This window comes from Ornithorhynchus anatinus, chromosome 9, assembly GCF_004115215.2.
Source record: "Ornithorhynchus anatinus isolate Pmale09 chromosome 9, mOrnAna1.pri.v4, whole genome shotgun sequence".
In the NCBI taxonomy this organism is placed as follows: Eukaryota; Metazoa; Chordata; class Mammalia; order Monotremata; family Ornithorhynchidae; genus Ornithorhynchus; species Ornithorhynchus anatinus.
In genome coordinates, this window is record NC_041736.1 from 1,443,643 (window position 1) to 1,463,091 (window position 19,449).

General features: G+C 50.2%; 1 protein-coding gene across 1 annotated transcript in view; it reads right to left on the reverse strand.

The window, feature by feature from the left end:
* LRP1B (LDL receptor related protein 1B) overlaps positions 1 to 19,449 on the reverse strand; it is a 389,846-nt gene that overhangs the window by 242,677 nt on the left and 127,720 nt on the right. Inside the window, 7 exon segments of the mRNA XM_029072223.2 lie at positions 382 to 498; positions 3,179 to 3,304; positions 6,592 to 6,732; positions 7,627 to 7,749; positions 11,104 to 11,293; positions 12,497 to 12,716; positions 15,961 to 16,141. Coding sequence (XP_028928056.2) covers positions 382 to 498; positions 3,179 to 3,304; positions 6,592 to 6,732; positions 7,627 to 7,749; positions 11,104 to 11,293; positions 12,497 to 12,716; positions 15,961 to 16,141 — 1,098 coding nt within the window.

Sequence of the window (19,449 nt, forward strand, 5' to 3'; positions counted from 1 at the left end):
TGCTTTCCCATTCATGGTGTCTTAGCTAATCTCACAGGCTGAGCTCTCCCTGGACTTTTCCAGGAATGGGAAAATGTCTGCAACCGTGGGCTACCCAAGATGCCTTCCAGCCAAACAAGATAGCATGTCACCTGCCTAGTCTCCCTGAGCCAGACAGCGGTACGAATGCCCTAGAATAATTATTGTGGTATTTCCTAAGTGCTTACTGCGTGTTCCAGGCTCTGTATCAAGCACTGGGGTGGATACAAGCAATTCAGAAGGGAGTCTGGCACATTTCTTCCCCTGCAACCTTCTTGAGGCCGAGGGGTCCCAGGTTCGGGTTGTGTGGAGGAGGGTGACGCCATACTTTGGCCACACTCCCAGTTTCACCTGTGGACTTACCGCAGGATGCCATCTCGTCAGAATTGTCCCCACAGTCGTCCTCCCGGTCACAAAGCCACGTCCGGGGGAGGCAGCGCCCATTCCCGCAGGAAAACTGGTCAGCTTGGCAGGTTCTCGCTGCAGTGGACAACAATAAGAGATGAGGGCATGTGAGAGACATCGAAAGGAGTGAAGAGAGACACAAGAGAGAAGGATCTGAGAGAAGGGAGTGAGGGAGGGGAAGAGGGGAGACAGAGGGAGAGATGGATCGAGAGAGGGGGGCAGAAGGAAAAAGAATGGGAAAGACAAAGTGAGAGAGTGGGGGGAAAGAGATGGAGAAAGTAGAGGGGGAAAGAGGGAAGGAGAGGGGGAAGATATGGAGAAAGGGAGAGAAGAGAAAAGAGAATGCAAGTAAGAGAGAGAAAGAAGGAAAGGGGGAAATGGGTGGCCCTTTCCCTTGTTTATCTCCATATACTTATTTTTATTCAATAATTTATGTTTGACCTACTACTCTAGCTTAGAAATTTCCACATTTGTCTTCCCACTCAGAGTGTAAACTCCTTGTAGGCAGGGGACGTAAACAGTACTACTACTTGTTTAAGGTGTTGGAGGCATGAAGTAAAGTGCTAAGTGCTTAGTATTGTGCTCTGCTTATAGTAAGTGCTCAAAGAATACCACTGATTGATTGATGAAGTCGGCCTCTCTCTAATCCCAGCAGGCCTGAAAAGGATTCCCTTTCTGTTTGGAGACCACAAGCTGGTTTGTCTTGTGTAAAGTTTAAATACACCCCACTTCAGTTAAAGCGATTGTGAAATTAAAACCCCCTCATTGGCTCTGCGTGGGTCTAGAAATTGATCCATGAACGCACGAAGGAAAAAAGTTCTTTTCTGCCTCTGTGGGAAGAGCGAGCTGATTTACATTTTCCCCAGCTTTTAATGAACAGAGATGGATTGTGCGCACACAGTTGGTTCCACACGGAGGGGAAGCCAGGAGGAGGAGGGGCCGGCTGCACCTGGAGAGGGGATTTCTGGCTACAGTGTCCTCCGGCTGGGCTGTGATTGTCCTGTCACGCTGACCGCAGTGGCTTTTGCCAACTCCTCCATCTCCAGGTGCTGCTGGCTCAACCGCAGGAGTCCAGAGACAGTGCTGAGATAAATCAAGATCAGGCCTTGGGCCGTTGGGATTCTTCTACTCCTGCCCGCTCGAGCCCGGCCCTCCGGCTCTGGAACTGTAGTTTGGGGTGAGGGCACCGCCGAGCCCATCTGGTCCCCGAGGGAGTGTCCGCAGCACCCAGGCTGAGTCCTGATACTCTGGACCAAGACTTTTCCATCATCCTTGGAGGCTTACTCCACCCTCATCCTGCCAAGCACTGAACTTTAACTGCTGTCTCTGCCTCTTTTTTAAAAGTATTTGTTAAGTACCTGTTCTCTCTCCTATTTAGACTTCAAGCCCCATGCGGGACAGGGACTGTGTTTGACCTATGTAATTTGTACCTATCCCAGCTCTTAGAACAGTGCTGGACACATAGTAAACACTTAACAAATACCATTAAAAAACCAAAAAACAACACTTACTATGTCCAGGCACTGTGCTAAGATACAAGCTAATCAGGTTGGAATACAAGCTAATCAGGTTGGAATAACTTGTCGCCCATGGGGCTCACAGTCCCCCAGATGAGGGAACTGAGGCATAGAGAGTGAAGTGACTTGCTCAAGGTCACACAGCACATGAGTGGTGGACCCAGGATTAGAACCCAGATCCTTCTCAGGGCTGGGTTCTATTCACTAGGCCACGCTGATTCTTTTCTCAGCAGAACCAGGACCATTGGCATGGTGCCCACGTCCCACGTATCTCTGGCTAATGAATCAATCAATGGTATTCCCTGTGCACGGACTCCGTGAAGAACACTGTGTTGGACATCAGGAGAACCATTTTCCATCGCTCCTCCTCTTTGTCGCCAACTTCAATTCCAAAACGAATTCTGTGTCCCATGGCAGGGACCAGCTTCTCAGACCTCAGATCGGATGGGACTTGGCCGCAATGTTAAAGATCAGAAAGTGGCCCTTCTTTTGCTGGTCTCAAGAACTAATGGCCTGCAAGCCTTTCCAGACATGATGAGCAGATGCACCGGTAGAGAAGCCTCATAGCCTAGCGGATAGAGCACGGGCCTGGGAGTCAGAAGACGGACTCTATTCCCGACTCCACCATTGTCTACTGTATCCTCCCTCCGGTCTGAAACTCTCTCACCCTTCACATCCCACAGAACATGGCTCTCCCCATCTTCAAAGCCCTCCTGAAATCACATTTCTTCTGTGAAGTCTTCCCCGATTAATCTCTCATCTCCCCACCGTGTTTTCCCTCCCTTCTGCACCACCTGTGCACTTAAGTCTGCTCTCACCTTCTCCCCTTGGCACTTGTGTGAAGATCTTAAATCTCGACTGCTTCCACTTACCTGTAATTTCTTTAAGTTTCTATCTCTGCTGCTAGATGGTATGTTCCTACAGGGCAGGGATCATGTCTATTAATTCTATTTTCCTCTCCCAAGTGCTTAGTACCTCTACTACACACAGTTAGCATTCAATAAATACCCCTGACTGGCAGACTGCCTGTCCACCTCCTTGGTGTACCACAGTCAAGTTCCAGGATTTAGGGAGATACCATCTGTGCTGCAGACCTCAGGGAAACCTAGCCGAGCACCCGTCTGACCCTGAAATCACCAGGCCCGAGGCCTGAAGGAACCGACGGGGGGTCAAGTCCAGGGTGCTCCTGGGAAATGAGTTTGGATGAAGTCCCTTCCTTGAAGCCCGGAAGCTTTTACCTGCACAGGTCTGATTGGATTCATCTTCGTTCCCGCCACAGTCATCAGCTCCGTCACAAAGCCATCTCTTGGGGATACAGCGATTATTCTGGCACTTAAACTGATCGTCGGGACAGCTGTGATTGACTAGGGAAGAAACAGATGATTGTCTCTCGAGCCCATAATCGGCTGGAATCTGCTAAACGCACAAACCTGGTTAACTGAATGGCATTCACGGGCCAACAGGCACAATGGATTTCCCCCATAATGATATCGATAGCAAAATTCCCAGGGGAATGGCCACTTGTAGTGCAAATGGAACCTCCCCTATCATGGCTAACCCATTTCTCCGTTAGAAAAGACGCTGGACTACCTCAAAAATACCTGGTTACTGAAAATGGCATCTCAGTCGACTAGTTTGTTGGGCTGTGGCTCACTCAAGATCTAGACAACTTCGACAGTTTCAATGTCTAAACCGTTACACTAACACAGCATTGATTACACTTGTTCAGGGGGAGGGTGGAGGTTTTAGCCAGAATGTTGAGAACTCATCATTTATGATCAGAACTGAATTGTAAATGTGGGATAATACAGAATTTGAGTAGAGAAATGGAGACTGATTGAATTCTCTCAAAAGGCCAAGCAACTAATATTTTAGAAACCAATCATTTCCCAGCGAGAGATTAAAGTTTCACACTCTGAAAGCAACCGGGGGTCTTCTTTATGGCACACCCCCCACCCGCCGTGCTTAAGTACAGAGGGACTGAAGCCTGAATCCATGCAGGATGCTCATGTCCTTGTATAAAGCACAATGCTAAAACCCTTCTGAGTTGTCCTTAGCCTCCCTATGCTGGGATGTAAAACCAACGGCTTTGTCATTCTTCCATCCCGGTACAACACAAATATGGGTTTTTCCTGTTTCTTTTCCAGAAAACCCTCTTTGTTTAGCTAGAAAGAACCTTCAGAGGGTTGGGTTGCACATCATGAAATTTGAATGCGGGGGGCCAGGGACCCCAAGGCCGTATGCCATTATCCTTCACTCCTCTATCTCATTCAACCCATATGTTCAGTCTATCACTAGATCCGGTCAGTTCAATCTTCACAACATCTCTAAAATCCTCCCTTTATTCTCTATCTAAACTGCTACCGCATTAATCCAAGCATTTATCCTATCCTACCTTGATTACTGTAACAGCCTCCTTGCTCAACTCCCAGCCTCCTACCTCTCCTCACTCCTGTCCACACTTCGCTCCAGTCCATATTTCACTCTGCTGCCCGAATCATTTTTCTACAAAAACATTCAGTCCACGTTTCCCCCATCCTCAAGACCCTCCAGTGGTTGCCATCCACCTCTACATCAAACAGAAACTCCTTACCATCAGCTTTAAAGCACTCAATCACCTTGCCCCGTCCTACCTCACAATTCTCCCACTATAACTCAGACTGCTCATTTTGCTCCTCTAATGCCAAACTACTTGCTCTATTTTGATCTCCTCTATTCCGTCCACGTCCTGACTCTGGCCTGGAACGCCCTCTCTCTTCATATGCACAGGTAATTACTCTCGCCCTCTTCAAAGCTTTATTGAAGGCACATCTCCTCCAAGAGGCCTTCCCTGACTAAGCTCTTTTTTCCTTTCCTTACACGCCCTTTGTGCCGCCCTAACTTACTCCCTTTATTTAGCCTCCCTCCCCGAGCCTCAGTACTTTTGTACATATCCAGAATTTATTTGTTTATAATAATTTCTGTCTGCACCACTAGATGGTGAGCTCTTTGTGGGCAGGGAATGTGTCCATTATATTGTTATACTGTACTCTCTCAAGGGCTTAAAACAGTGCTCTGCACATGGTAAGGGCTCAATAAATGCGATTGATTGTCCCAGTTCTCTCCATCCTTGGTTGGAAGACCCAATCAGCTGACGTGCTCTCAGCTAGAACCCCAAAAGACTTGGGGGAAGCCTGCTAGTGACCCTCTGACCTTGGCTCCCAACCCTCCGAGGGCAATACGACGGTCACGCAAAACGAGTTCACAGGCTGGCCGATTGGAACCACAGAGGAGAGCGGATTTAAAATCAGATGGGGAGGAGACAGATGGCCATCAGAAAATAGACCCTCTGGCCCTGCAGTTTTTTCACCCTGCCTGGGTCTAGTCCAGGCCTGGCCCTGATCGGGGTGAGAGCTCTGGTTCCTGGAAACAGTGAGCTCCTAGGTCAGTAATGGGACTCCGTGGAGAGGCAGGGGAGGCTGAAGAGGGGTGAGGCAGACCCTCCACAGCCCCATGATTCCTGCAAAGGGCCAAGCTCTGGGTCACAAGAGCACTGAATGCACTTTGGCCCACAGCTTAAAATAGCAGTTCTGAAAGATTCCCCTTAACTGGGCTTGATTACTTGGAAAATGTGTAAGCTGAAACTGAGGGGGAGGAGTGAGGAAAGGGAATTTTATGCATGCAGACTAACCCCCCACAAGCTTTATTTTCTTCGAAAACCACAGTCAAACTTGAACGTTCAATTAGATTCTCCCGGGAGGGTTGAACCTTCGAGTCTAATTAATCTCTCGATTGAAAGCGTTTCTAATTGCATGTCCAGGTAATTTACCTTGCTCGGATGGAACAGGTGATGATTTTACCCCCCCGCCCCCCCGTTCAGTTCTTCTGGAGGGATTTTTTTCTATGTTGCTGAGGGGCGCTACCACCCCCCACCATCCTCAGCCTCAGAAGGACCCGGGTTTGAGCCACTCATGCGAGGTGAGAACGGGCCAGAGGGATATGAGGAATCCCACTCCGTGCCCGGGGCTACCCCATGGTGGTGCCAGCCGGACTTCTGGCCTCACGCACCCCAGCATTCTGACCAGACTACGAGTTTCACATCAGGCCTGAGAACGGCCAGAGGGGAGGGGTTCCCTCTCGGCCCAGCCCCCACCAAGTATCCCTGTCCCCGTTGGCCCCCGGTTCACGAGGCGGACTTGGTGCCTGCCTGAGCCAGTGTCCAGGTTTGGTTTTCCGGAGGCAGCACCTCCTGGAACTTGGGGCCAAAGGGACCGAGGAGGATCGGTGATCACCTGAGCCGGCAGGCCTGCCCTGGGCTTCCGATGGGTACATCTGGGCTATTGAGTGACTGATCGAAGGGCCCCTTGGCCGTGCCTCTGCAAGATTGGGGATCCTGACAGTAGACACAGGGTGTGGGGGGGAACTTTCATAGCAGGATGACCCAAGGGAAAGGTCCGTGCTTACCCCTCTGCCCCCTCCACAGACAGGAGGAGGAGTCTAGAGATCCTGAGGCAGGAGTGCATCAGTTCTCCCCGCTGACCCAGAGAGGGTTGCCCTGAACATAAACCCTGAACATCATTCGTGGGTCTGGTGGGAATCACAAGCCTTTTCCAGCCACTCCAATATCAGGAAGAGGCGGAGACCGGGGTTGGGTATTCCCAGAAGCACTTACAGCAAGTCACAGCGTCTTCGTCGCTGCCATCCAAACAGTCGTCATCTCCATCGCAACGCCACCGGTCCCGGATGCAGCGTCGGTTTCTGCAGCGGAACTCCGCGGGCCGGCAGGTGTCGGGAAGGGTCTCGCCGGGGGGGACTGCAGCAGACCCATAATCGATAAGTCAATCAGTAATATTTATTGAACACTTACTATGTGCAGAGCACTGTTCTAATCGCTTGAGAGAGTCCAATACAACAGAATTAGCAGACACTTCCCTGCCCATAACAAGCTACCAGCCTAGAAGGAGAGACAGACATTAATACAAAGAAATAATATATAATGCGTACCTGACGATATTTACATATGCTCTGTGGGGTTGGGAGAATATCAAATGTCCAAGAGACATTAGTGAGAAGCTAATCAGGTTGGACACAGTCTCTTGTCCCACATGGGGCTCACAGTCTTAATTCCCATTTTACAGATGAGGGAACTGAGGCACAGAGAAGTGAAGTGATTTGACCAGGGTCGCACAGCAGACATTTGGTGGAGCTGGGATTAGAAACCACTTCCTCTGTCTGCCCGGCCCCTGATTTCCACTAGACCATGCTGTTTCTGTACTAAGTACTTCTACACTTAATATTCTTGATGCTATTCTATAATAATAATGATGGTAATTAAGTGCTTACTATGAGCCAAGCACTGTTCTAAGCACTATTACATTAGCCTCTCCCTCCTTTGGCAGGCCCTATTCGGCAAGAGTCTGGACAGTATGGGGTGGTCCCACCTTGAGGATGCCTCCTCCCCGGTGAGACAATTGGGTCCGAAGATGCCAGGCCACGGACACAGGGCCCAATCGCCACCCCTCATGTCTCAGATGGGAGCCCGCTGGTCTGTCTTTAAACTTACCGCTCTCTGCGCTCCTCCCACTCCCGGCTTCCTTGGCCCCCTCAGCCCACCGTGAGAACCCTTGTCTCAGGGCCGGCCACCACCCCACTGGGTCCAGCCCACTCGGCCACACGGGGAGAGAGTGGGTTTGGTGAGGAAACTCACAGGTGCAGGTTGTACCGTTCTCGTCCAGAAGCTGGTTGTCAGCACAAGCACAAACTCTGCCCGCAGGTGTGGCCAGACACAGGGTGCCGCATCCCCCGTTGTTGAGTCTACAGGCGTTGTCTCCTGCAGCGGGGGAGAAGCAGCTTGCGACTGAGGGGTTTCGCGCGTCCATCCGTGGCTTCCCCCCGCAACAGAGCCCGGAGCAGCCGGCGGTCACCGACGGCCACCGGGCCCTGAGGGGGAGAAAAACGTCAGCCCCTGATAGAGGAGCACCGGCTGCTTCACACCAGATCTAAATCAATAACTTGGGATTATACCTCCCAACTCACAGGACTCCTAAAAATAAAGTGCATTTAATTATTTAAAGCCACACCACAGAAAAATATAAAAGAGGTCCTGAATTATACTGGCAGTTAAAGTCCGAATGCAAAAAGTGCAACTGAAGTGACAGGATAGGTTATTATATTGCCAGCCTCGGGGACTGGATGTGTTATGGAGAGAATAATAAGAGTGGGGAAAAACATAGACCATAAAATTGTGCTCTGGGCAATAAATATTTAACTCCAGCACACAGATTAGTAGGGCTTTGTCGGTAGTTCGGGAAGAGGAGTCCAATCTCAATGACTTCATCTTTTCACCAGTCTCCAAACTCAATGGAAATCATCCTGGGCACCAAACGCCCAAAATTAGTATGCTCCGTAAGTGCCGAATTCCGGATACGCCTTGAGTGTCCCTTTCTGAACCCTGGGGTGATTACACTTTGTTCAGTCTCCTTCTGACTCATTTGAAAAAAAAAAAGCCCTGGTTCTTATGTGGTCCCAGATTCCAGTCCCCAGCCCCCCGAGTTTACTACGTAGGTGGCTGAGCCCCATGAAAAAAGAATCGTCTCTTCAATCTATCTAACAGCATTTTGCTTTTGGCAATTAGAATGAATTCCCGGCAAGAGAGAGACAAACGATGAGGGATCTAGGGGCAGACGGCGGGGATGGGAAATTTGGAGAACTTGGCATTAGGGAATCGGTCCATACGGAGAAGGCCTGTTCTACATTCAATCCCCAATTCCGTGGATGTGGCTTAAGCACTAAATCTGAGGCTGCCCAGGAATTTCCAAGTCCTTGGAGCACATTACAATCCTGGCAGTCTATTTCTTACACTTCTCAGGTGAATTCTGTGGAATGGAATAGATAAATTATTTGGGGCCCGGTCATCGTCTAACAAAGAGCATCTAAAATAATTGGAAATTTTGCATCTCTCCTTGTTTAGTAGACGGAAGATCCCAAAATTTATTACTCAAAAGTATAAAATCCTTCATTTAATGCCCAATTGCATTTCCTTCTTTCATTTACAAGTTAGAATGTAAGATGCAAAATGGCATACACCACACACAACAAATAATAGTTGGGTTATCGGCATCTGATGGCTACGCAGCTGCAGTGGGCTCTATATCCATGAATAATGACATTACTCCTCACTCTCCAGCCATGAAAAGCAATAAATGAGTTGAAGATGTTTTCAACTTTCCACCGGGGGGTACCAACTGTGACCTGAGGGCCAACTGCCTCTATCATGGACAATCCCAAATAACTCAACCCTACCACGTTATTAGTAATTTAGCTCCTCTGCTAAATGTAGACTCTGCAGTTTCTCACAAGGGAAAAAAGAAGAGAAAAAGGAAAAGAAATTCATCCAACGTCTCATAGTTCAGTGGTGTGAATGTTTGACTGGAGTCGGGAGACCTAGGTTTCCAATTCCCGGTGAATAGGAGAAATCTATCAATCAGTGATATTTGTTGAGTGCTTACTAAGCAACGTACCAAGTGTTTGGGACAATACAACACAACAGAGGGGCCAGAATCACAAATCCACAGCCTTGATCTTTCTTTCCAGCTTTTTTTAATCTCCCAGGTAGTCATCCCTCAATCTGCCTATTTACTGAGATGCATCTCCCTGCCGAAGAGAATGGATAGGACAGAAAAACTCTGTGTGTGTGTGTGTGTGTGTGTGTGTGTCTGAGAGAGAGAGAGAGAGATAAAAATAGCATTGTCCAAGGGCTGATAAGAGCAGCTGCATTTGGAATTTCCAGGCATATTTTCCCCATCTCCCGCTGCAGTGGAGAATCAGTAGATGGTCACCTAATCAATGGAGACCCAGTTGTATCTGTTGTGGTGGTATGGCAGAAAACATTTAACCGGTCAGTTGCACTAGATCACACGATGGGGTTGGGATGCGGTGGTGGAATGAGGACACATTTTTCTGCCCACACGGGCTCATTCGGCTACAGCCTTCCACTGCGTTGGGGGGCCTGGCCCTGTGCCTTTCCCCGCAGTCAGATATGGGGTGAGAAACGGTGATGTGAAGTTTCGTTAGAGCAGGGTTTTGGGAATGCTGCCCTTGCATTATAAAAGAACTATGTGGCATTCCTAAGAGGGACTGCAAACCCATCTTCTAGCTCACAAGCTTACTATGGTCAGGGAACCCGCTCATGGCTTCTCCTACACTTTGTACCGTACATAGTACGGTGCCACTCAGTTGACACTAGACGAATATCACTCATAGGAAGAGTCTTCCTAAGGTCTGGTGTAGATATAAGCCCAGACTCAGTCTGGGCACCAGAGTCTATGTCATTCACATTTTACAGTTTGGTCACTAAGGCCCAGAATAACAATAATAATAATAATGATGGTATTTGTTTAGCCCTCTCTATGTGCAAGGCACTGTACTAAGTGCTGGGGTAGATACAAGCAAATCAGGTTGGACACAGTCCTTGTCCCATGTGGGGCTCACCGTCTCAATTCCCATTTTACAGATGAGGTAACTGAGGCCCAGTGTAGTGAAGTGACTTGGACAAGGTCACACAGCAGATAAATGGCAGAGCCGGGATTAGGACCGATGACCTTCTGACTCCCAGGCCCGCGCTCCAAACCTCGGTCACATAGTGGCAGGTCTAGGGCTCCAACCCAGGTTCCACCTGCTTCCAGTCTTGTGCTTTTTTTCCACTAGACCATACTGATTCCCTTAACAAATACTCCACTGTCCCTCCAAGTCACCCTCCCAGTTCCTGCTTGGGCTAGCTAGGATGGGGAAGTGGCTGGTAAACAGCAGGCCCCCAGTTAACAAGTAATGACGAGCTTCAGGGATAGCCGATCTTCTTTTATTACCTTCCCTTAACCATGATATTTGTAAAGTGCTTTCCATGTGCCAGCCACTGTACTAAGCGCCGGGGTAGATACGAAGTAATCAAGTTCAACGAAGTCCATATCCCACACGGGGCTCACAGTCTCCATCTCCATTTTATGGATGAGGGAACTGAGGCGCAGAGAGGTAAAGTGACTCGCCCAAGGTCACACAGCAGACAAATATCCCAGGCCCATGTTCTATCCACTAGGCCACGCTGGTTCTCTGACCCCTACATTTCAATCGTGAGGATAGATGGAGCTTTAGGGGAGACTAGTTGGCCCCGTGTGTGGGGAGGGTCTACCTTGCTGCTTGCGAGGGTCATAGATCTGGAGTCCGAACAAAGGCGGTCTCTCCCTCCTGAGCAGGGCCACGGTCCCCATGGTCACGTCCAGCTGGAAGATGGAGCCGTTCATGTAGTCGGTCCAGAACACCAGGTCCCCGTGGTGGGCCAGCCCGAAGGGGTGGTTCAGCTCCTTCCCGCTGTACATGACCTGCAGGGGCGCACAGAGCCTGGGCGTTCGGGGGAGGACGCTGGTGGCGGGCGTTGGCCAGAAGGGGTTATCGAAACTAGTGATCCTCCAGCCTCCTGCCAACCCCTCTCCCCGTCCCACCGGACTGTCACAGGCAGGGGTGGACGCTGGGGAGGAGCTGGGAGTGGAGCCTGAGGGGAGCCCGTTGAGAGCTGAATACTAATAACTGTGGTATTTGTTAAGTGCTTACTATCGGACAAGCACCGATCTAAGCTTGGGGTCTATACAACCAAATCAGCTTGGGCAGAGTCTCCGTTCCACATGGGACTCACAATCTTACCCTCTTATACCCTATCAGGTGCCAGGGTAAACACGTTGGGAGGCGAGCCAGGAGAGCCCGGCCTCCTCTGCCACCATCTGTGGGTCCAAAATCCAGTCCCACAGCTGCTCCTGCTGTGGGAGGATGGAGAGAGGCCAGGTCAGGTGGACGACCTCGAGTTGCTCTGCTGGGGAGACAACGCTAGGCCTGCTCAGAAACGCAGGGAGGCAGCTTCCGGCCGACTCTGGCTTCCCTGCCACGGCTCACGGGCTCAGGACACGCTAGTTCCAACCCCTGGCATCAGGTCACCCCGGGCCGGGCCAGATCACCCTAGGCCCTCTGGGCAGCCCACACTGGACCGGGTCAGACTGAACCTGGCATGCTCTCACAGAGGGCTATGCTGGCCGGTTGGCTCTCGGTGTTCATCTGAGAGAGATAAAAATAACCGCAAACATCATCTTCTGCACTCACCGCCACTCCTTGGGGTTTGGGGAAATAATAATAATAATAATAATAATAATAATAATGATAACTATGGCATTCGTTATGCACTTATTGTGTGGGAGGCACTGTGCTAATCGCTGGGGGATAGAAGGAAATCGGGATGGACACAGTCCCCGTCCCACGTGGGGCTCACTGACTGAATCCCCATTTTACAGATGAGGTGACTTGAGGCCCAGTGTAGTGACTCGCCCAAGGTCACACTGTAGGCAAGTGGTGGAGTTGGGATTAGAACCCATAACCTTCTGACAGACTAGCACTGTGGACAGGTGAGGGGAAGGAGGAGCGCTGAAGGAGAGGCTGGGCCAGAGGATAGGGCAGAGGCCGGAGGAGAAGATGGCACAGAGGCCAGGACGGGAGCCAGGACGGAGGCTGAGGCAGAGGCCGGAGTCTCGCTCTCTTACCTTCCGGTTGGTCCCATTGAGGAAGATCCTCTCGATGTGGTCGTAGTAGGCATCGCACCAATAGAGTGCTCCGGTCTGGCCATCCAGGGTCAGGCCATTGGGCCACAGCATCCTGGACGTCACAAAGATCTGCCGTTCTGAGCCGTCCATCCAGGCCCTCTCTATCCGGCCCACGCTGTCGTCGATCTCATCCTCCTCCCAGTCTGTCCAGTACATCCAGCTGTGGAGGGAACGGGACCAAAAAGTCTGATTACCTGTCTGGCTCGGCCACCCATCTGCACAGGAAATCTGCTAGACCATATGGTTCTTGCATTGTAGGGATCACTTCTTTTATTTCTCTGTGACGTTTCTACAGCATTCAGTGCGACGTTCTGAATACGGGTCATCCCGTACAGCACACTGAACTCAATAGGTGTCCAGTACAGCACTCTGCACTCTGTCAGCACCCAGCACAGTGTTCTAATAAAAATAATAACGATGATCATGGTATGCGTTAAGTGCTTACTATGTGCCAGGAACTGTACTAAGCGCTAGGGTGGATACGAGCCAGTCGAATTGAACACAGTCCCTGTCCCGAAAGGACTCGCAGTTTCAATCCCCATTTTACAGATGAGGGAACTGAGGCACAGAGAAGTGAAGTGACTTGCCTGTGGCCACACAGCAGACGAAGAGTGTAGCCGGAATTAGAACCCGAGACCTGCTGACTTCCGGTCCCATGCTTTATCCACTATGCCACGCTGCTTCTTATGGCGTAGTGTTCTGCACGCAGTAGGCTTCGGGTACAGTGCTTACACACATCAGGTGTCCAGTAGAGCACTCTGGATGTCGTCAGCACCCATTACAGTGCTCTTCTCCAAGCAGGCGCCCAGTACAGTGCCCTGCCCACAGCAGATGCTCAGTCAATACTTTTGAAACTGACACTGATACCCAGTGATTGTGTGTTTAAAAAGGTGACTGACAAAAATCCAGGGCATCATTAATGACCTATATCTGACTTCAATTAATTTCAGATGATTGTCTTTAAGGGCAGGCGATTGGTCTGGCTTGATTCTCCAAAGCAGAGTCCCGATGGGTTTTCTTGCCCCAGACTCATTCATTTTACCCATGGAAACGATCTGAATTTTCCTGCCGCCGAACCCGATCCCCCGACCCTCCCAGGACAACCTCCCTGCATGTGCACCCTACAAAAGCACAAGAAGCATGACCTCCTTGTGGGCAGGGAATGTGTCTGTTTACTGTTACACTGTACTCTCCCAAGCATTTAGTACAGGGCTTTGCACACAGTAAGCACTCGATAAACACGACTGAATGAATGAATGAACCGTCTTGGGACTTGGGGCTACATTTCCACCTCAGTTGAAAGGCGGCACCTCTATAAACCTAAGGTCCGAGGGTCAAGAACAGAAGACGGTCTGAAGCATGGAAAATCTGACTTTAAATTAGAGATGCAAAGACAAGCGCAGGCTGAGAGAGAGACACAGAGGCAGCGAGCTAGTTTCGGGATTCCCGTCTCTCCAGCCCCTCAAAGCTCCTGTTAGGAGACGCCTGAGGCCAAGTCCGTGAGCCCTGCCCGGCCCAGAGGGTCGGAGCATCAGTGCTTTCTCCTGGGCACCCTCCTAACGAACACAAATTCCTCCTAGTAACGGGACCAATCCTGGCAGGTGGCATACGGCAAGCCAGTTGGGGAAATACATCTCTGCTCACTTGAGTAAACTGTGCTCATTAAGCCTTTGACAGACCTAAAGGAAAAATTGATCGAGTTTGCCCATAGATGAAATTTAAGCTTTGTAAGGGGGGCTTGGTTTCGTTTGAATTATTTCAGGGCTGCTAGGGCATTTAGAGCGCACGCATTTCAGTCTTCGCCAGGAGGAAGTTTGCGGTCATATCGTCCCAGGTCTCCCAGTTGTCACTGCCAAGTCTATACGGGTCAGGAATTCACTCCTGCCACTGCCACATCCACACGGGTCAGGGCTTCACTCCCGCTGTCTTTTGCGACCCAGACTTTGTTTCCTCGACCACCCTGCTGACCCGGCAAGCCTGCCCCAGAGCCGGGGGAGGGGTTGCAGATTAGGCAAAAGAAGCAGTGTGGCCTAATGGATTAAGCACGGGCCTGGGAGTTAGAAAGACCTGGGTTCTAATCCCAGCTTGGTTACCTTGGGTGGGTCACTTCACTTCTCTGTGCCTCAGTTCCCTCATTTATAAAATGGAGATTAAGATCGGGAGCCCCGTGAGGGATACGGACACTTTCTGACTCGACTATCTTATACTTATCCCAGAGCTTAGAACAGTGCCTGGCACACAGTAAGCACTTAAATAGCCCGATTATTATCATCATTATTATTATTAGGCAATGAATTAAGCTGTTTGGAGCTGAGATGGATTGGACGGTTGGCACCCTAACTTACCAAAATACCTTGGAGCAGCAGTGAGGAGTTTCCACAGAGCTCCCGGAGATGCACCAATCCCAGAGTCCCGAGACACACATATCACAGGATGCCGAGATGCACCGGTCACAGAATGTCGAGACTCACCGGTCGCAGAACCCCAAGATGCACTGTACTGATGTACTGAGCACCTAAAATGGGCAGAGTACTGCCACTGCACTCCTACTGTGGCAACGGCACTATACTGGGTATCAGAAGTATTCAGAACACTGTCCTGAGCATCTGCTCTGTGCAGAACACTGTGGGAAGCCTTTGTCAGCAGGCCACAGAGGTGGAAGATATGGTCCGTGTGTGTTTTATTTATGTGACATAGAAAGCATGCCTTCAACAAGAATTAAAGGGGAAGCACAGAGAACACCCATAACAAGAAAAGTAAGCCAAATATAAATAACTAATTCTTATGAAAGGAACTCATTCTAGGATCAGTTTGAGACACACAAGTGGATTGGATACTGTGGGAGATGCTGTGGGAGATGCTGAGAAAGTGAAGAGGAACTTTGCCAATCTTGTAAAGCAGCAGCAGTCCCCCTCACTGGCAGTCTCACGACACAAGAAACACATCAATGGAAGGGACACCAGTGGACGGGCCCCGGCATGGCACCCGGAAACAGCTTGACAGAGAAGCAGTGTGGCCTAGTGGATAGAGCATGGGCCTGGGAGTCAGAACCACCTAGGTTCTAATCTCGGCTCTGCCATATGTCTGCTGTGTGACCTTAGGCATGTCACTTCACTGGGCCTCAGTTACCTCATCTGCAAAATGGGGAGACTATGAGCCCTACACGGGACAGAGACTCTGTCCAACCTGATTAACCTATATCTACTCCAGTAGTTACCACAGGGCTTGGAACACAGTAAGCGCTTAAAAAGTACCACAACTTTTATAATATTTAGGAGCCACCAGTGGGCTGGTCCCAAGGACACAGAAAGCGATTTTGCTGATAGAGTAGGGAAAGGGGGATACCCCCACCTTGACACTCAGTGGAAAGCAGTTAAGCAGAAGCGGGGCTGACCCCTCCATACCCATTGACCGGATCGACCACGATGGCCCTGGGATGGGACATCTCCCCCTCCAACAGCGTCTTCCGACTCTGCGATGCTTTCTCCAGCCGGGCCACGCTGATGGTTTTGCGGCGGCCGTCGTTTGTCCAGTACAGGTTGTTGCCGATCCAGTCCACGGCGATGCCCTCCACGTTCTCCAGATCTACAACACAAGAAGAGGGTGGCTGTTGTCAGGGTGGACCCCTGAAAACTGGGCTTTCAGGGGAGGGTGGGTTTTAAATGAGCTAGACCTTTAAGCTGGCGTGGTTAGTTTTTTTTAAAAAAATGGTGTTTGCTAAGCACTTACTACGTGCCAGACACTGTACTAAGCACTAGGGTAGATACAACAAAATCAAGATGGACACTGTCCCACAGGAGGCACCCAGTCGAAATCCTGTGGGTAACCGAGGCACAGAGAAATAAAGTGAGTTGCCCTAGGTCACACAGCAGGCAAATGATCGAGCCAGGATTAGAACCCAAGTCCTCTGACTCACAGGCCCGAGCTCTGTCCATTAGGTCATGCTGCATCTTACAGAATAAAGATTTCCGGTTCTGCTCAGAGAGCCGCCTCTCACCGCCTCTGGCACCCGGACCGACACTTGGGTTGACAGAAAACATGCTGCCCGTTTAGGTGACACTTCCCCAGAGGCAATGGGACCTCTCTGGGTCTATAAGGGACGGTGCCGCCTTATCTCCAGCTTTGGGGTATCGGAGACCTGCAGTTGATCCCGGTGACACTGAGTGAGAGGGTGCGGATGGCTTTATGCAACTCACCACCGCTTCTGGGAAAAAAATGCAACACAAACTCATGCCCTAAAACAGAAGTCTGCAAGAAAATGACCCAGGATTTAGAATCTCTCAAAGAATATGGACCGATTCCTTGGGGAGTATTCACAGCACGTGGGCAGAACTCAAAAATCTCGGAAACACAGGCCCACTTTCCACCGCACAGATCTCTCCAGTTCGCTGCTACACATGACAATAAGATTTACCGTTTTACCGCTTCATCGCGCAGCCCGGGATATCACGGGGACATCCAAATTTCCCAAACAAATATTAGCCATGGAGAATAGCAGTAATATTTATCGAGTGCCCATGGGGTGTCACAGACTGTGCTGAGTTCTTAGGACAGTACAAAACAAGCAAAAATGACACCTTCCCTGCCCCAAGGGTCTTCCACTCTAATGGGGACAGACTGACATCAAGGTATTTACAAATAATCAACTATGTTTATTACTGCATTTGTAAATAATTTGATTACCTGTGAACTGCCAGGGAATGGGAAGTTTGTTTTATCAACTCCTTAATTGCCTACCTCAACTAACGCCAGGGATCTTTGGGAGACTGACACGGCAGTGTTGTAATAGGTAGCCTCACTATCACCAGTACCAGTGATCGAACTGAGGGTGATGGTGGGGATGTCAATGGTGGGATTGGTGATGATAATGGAGGAGGAGGCTCATGGAGGTGATAGCGGTGAAGGAGTGACAGTCAATGTGGTGACTCCATGAAGGTGACCGCGGTGATGAGGAAGGCGATAGCTTTGTGACAACCAAGTTGGATGGCCGTGGTGGTGATGGCAGTGATCGTGGGGATGGTGGTGAGGGGAGTGATGATGATGCCTCCATGAAAATCACGCTCCTCAGGTTGACCACATGTGGCCCTCCCTCCTCAAATCCGGCAAAGCAGCACACTTTTCCCCTCTTCAAAGTCCTACTGAACGCTCAAATCCTCCAGGAGGCCTTCTTGGACTAACCTCCCTTTTCTTCTGCTCCCCTGCCCCGTCACCCCCACTCGCTCCCCCCTCCTCACCCCACAGCACTTGTGAGTATTTACGTACATATTTATAATTCTATTAGTGATGTGTATATCTATAATTCTATTTATTTATATCGATGCTATTGATGCCTGTTTACTTGTTTTGATGTCTCCCCCTTCTACACTGTGAGCCCACTGTGGGCAGGGACTGCCCCTGTTGCTGAATTGTACTTTCCAAGCGCTCTGCACACAGTAAGCACTCAATAAATACGATCGAATGAATGATTCTCTCACACCAGGTTAAAGTGGGCAAGGAGTTCCCAGGGGCAGTTCACTCACATATGGAGAGGGGGAAGGACCCTCAAGTTTGTGCATTCAGATTAGCAAACCCCATCTTGGATTTTTCACTGAGTTTCAGGTGTATTTTATTAGGGCTGAATGACTGTATCTCTCCCGTCCTGACTGGCGGAGGAATGCTACTAGGAACTATCGGACCTCACAGAGGGCAGCTTCGACATCTCCACCTTCACACTGGTTTCATGTTTTCAGAAACGAGTGAAGGTTCAGCCACTTAGGTATTTTCCAGACAGCAGAGTGCCCTGCTGTGAAGCAGAAGTGGCTGGTGCCCTCTCTGGCAATTGGCTGGGGCCACGAGGATTGGCCCGGTTCCTCTGGAGCACAGGCCTCGCCTGCTGGCAAAAACCCACATAGAGGAAAACTTGCACTGAATTCCTTGCTGTACCAATGTGGTGTACGTATCTCCCCATCCTGCCCACGCGTGCAGTCACTTCCTTGTTTTATTAAGTGCTTACTGTGTGTACAGCACTGAACTAAGCACTTGGGAGAGTGCAATACAAGAATAAACAGACACGTTCCCTGCCGACAGTGATCTTACAGTCTAGAAGGTCTGTACGGGTACACGTGTCTGCCCAAGACACAGACAGTATGAGCAGTGTGCATGCACATACTATGATCACAAATGTACAGAGCAGGCACATGCATACAACATGCAGACACCCATACGTAACATGCCGACGTTCACACGTATGCACATGGCGTGCACACACATCCTACACATACGGCATGTACACACCCCACACTCGTTTCTCCCACTGTCATGTCACACTGTAGCCCAACAGTCCCACTTTGCCTGTTGGGCTCCCTGATCTCCAGATAGTATGTCAGACAGCACATACGCTATCAATGAGCGCCGGAGCCGAATGGGGTCTTTCCTGGTTGGGACCCCGTTCGCATGACCACGACCACCCTCCCCCACCCCCCGAGACTATCTTGCGTCCAAGGCACAAACCCTGAGGACAAGTTCCAGCATCTGTGATGGGTCGGCTCTTATATGGCACTCCGGGACCGGGATGAGTCAGAGCAGGGGTGGCCACACTGGGGGTTCCGCATCGGCCTCTTCTGCCATGCCCACACCCCTGCGTGATGGTGTCTCCAAGATAATGGAGTCGGAGCCTGCGAAAGTGCCATGCCTCTTGGTCCGTCAGAGGAAATGCCCCGGGGGACGGACTCTAAGCCTTCCTCGAGCAGCCTCAGACTTTTGCTGGGGCTCTTTTCAGGTCTTCTCGATCTGCCTCTCTGCCCCATGGATAATAGTAATAATGATAATGATGGTATTTGTTAAGTGCTTACTTTATGCCAGGCACTGAAATAAGTACTGGGGTGGATACAAGCAAATTGAGTCGGACACAGTCC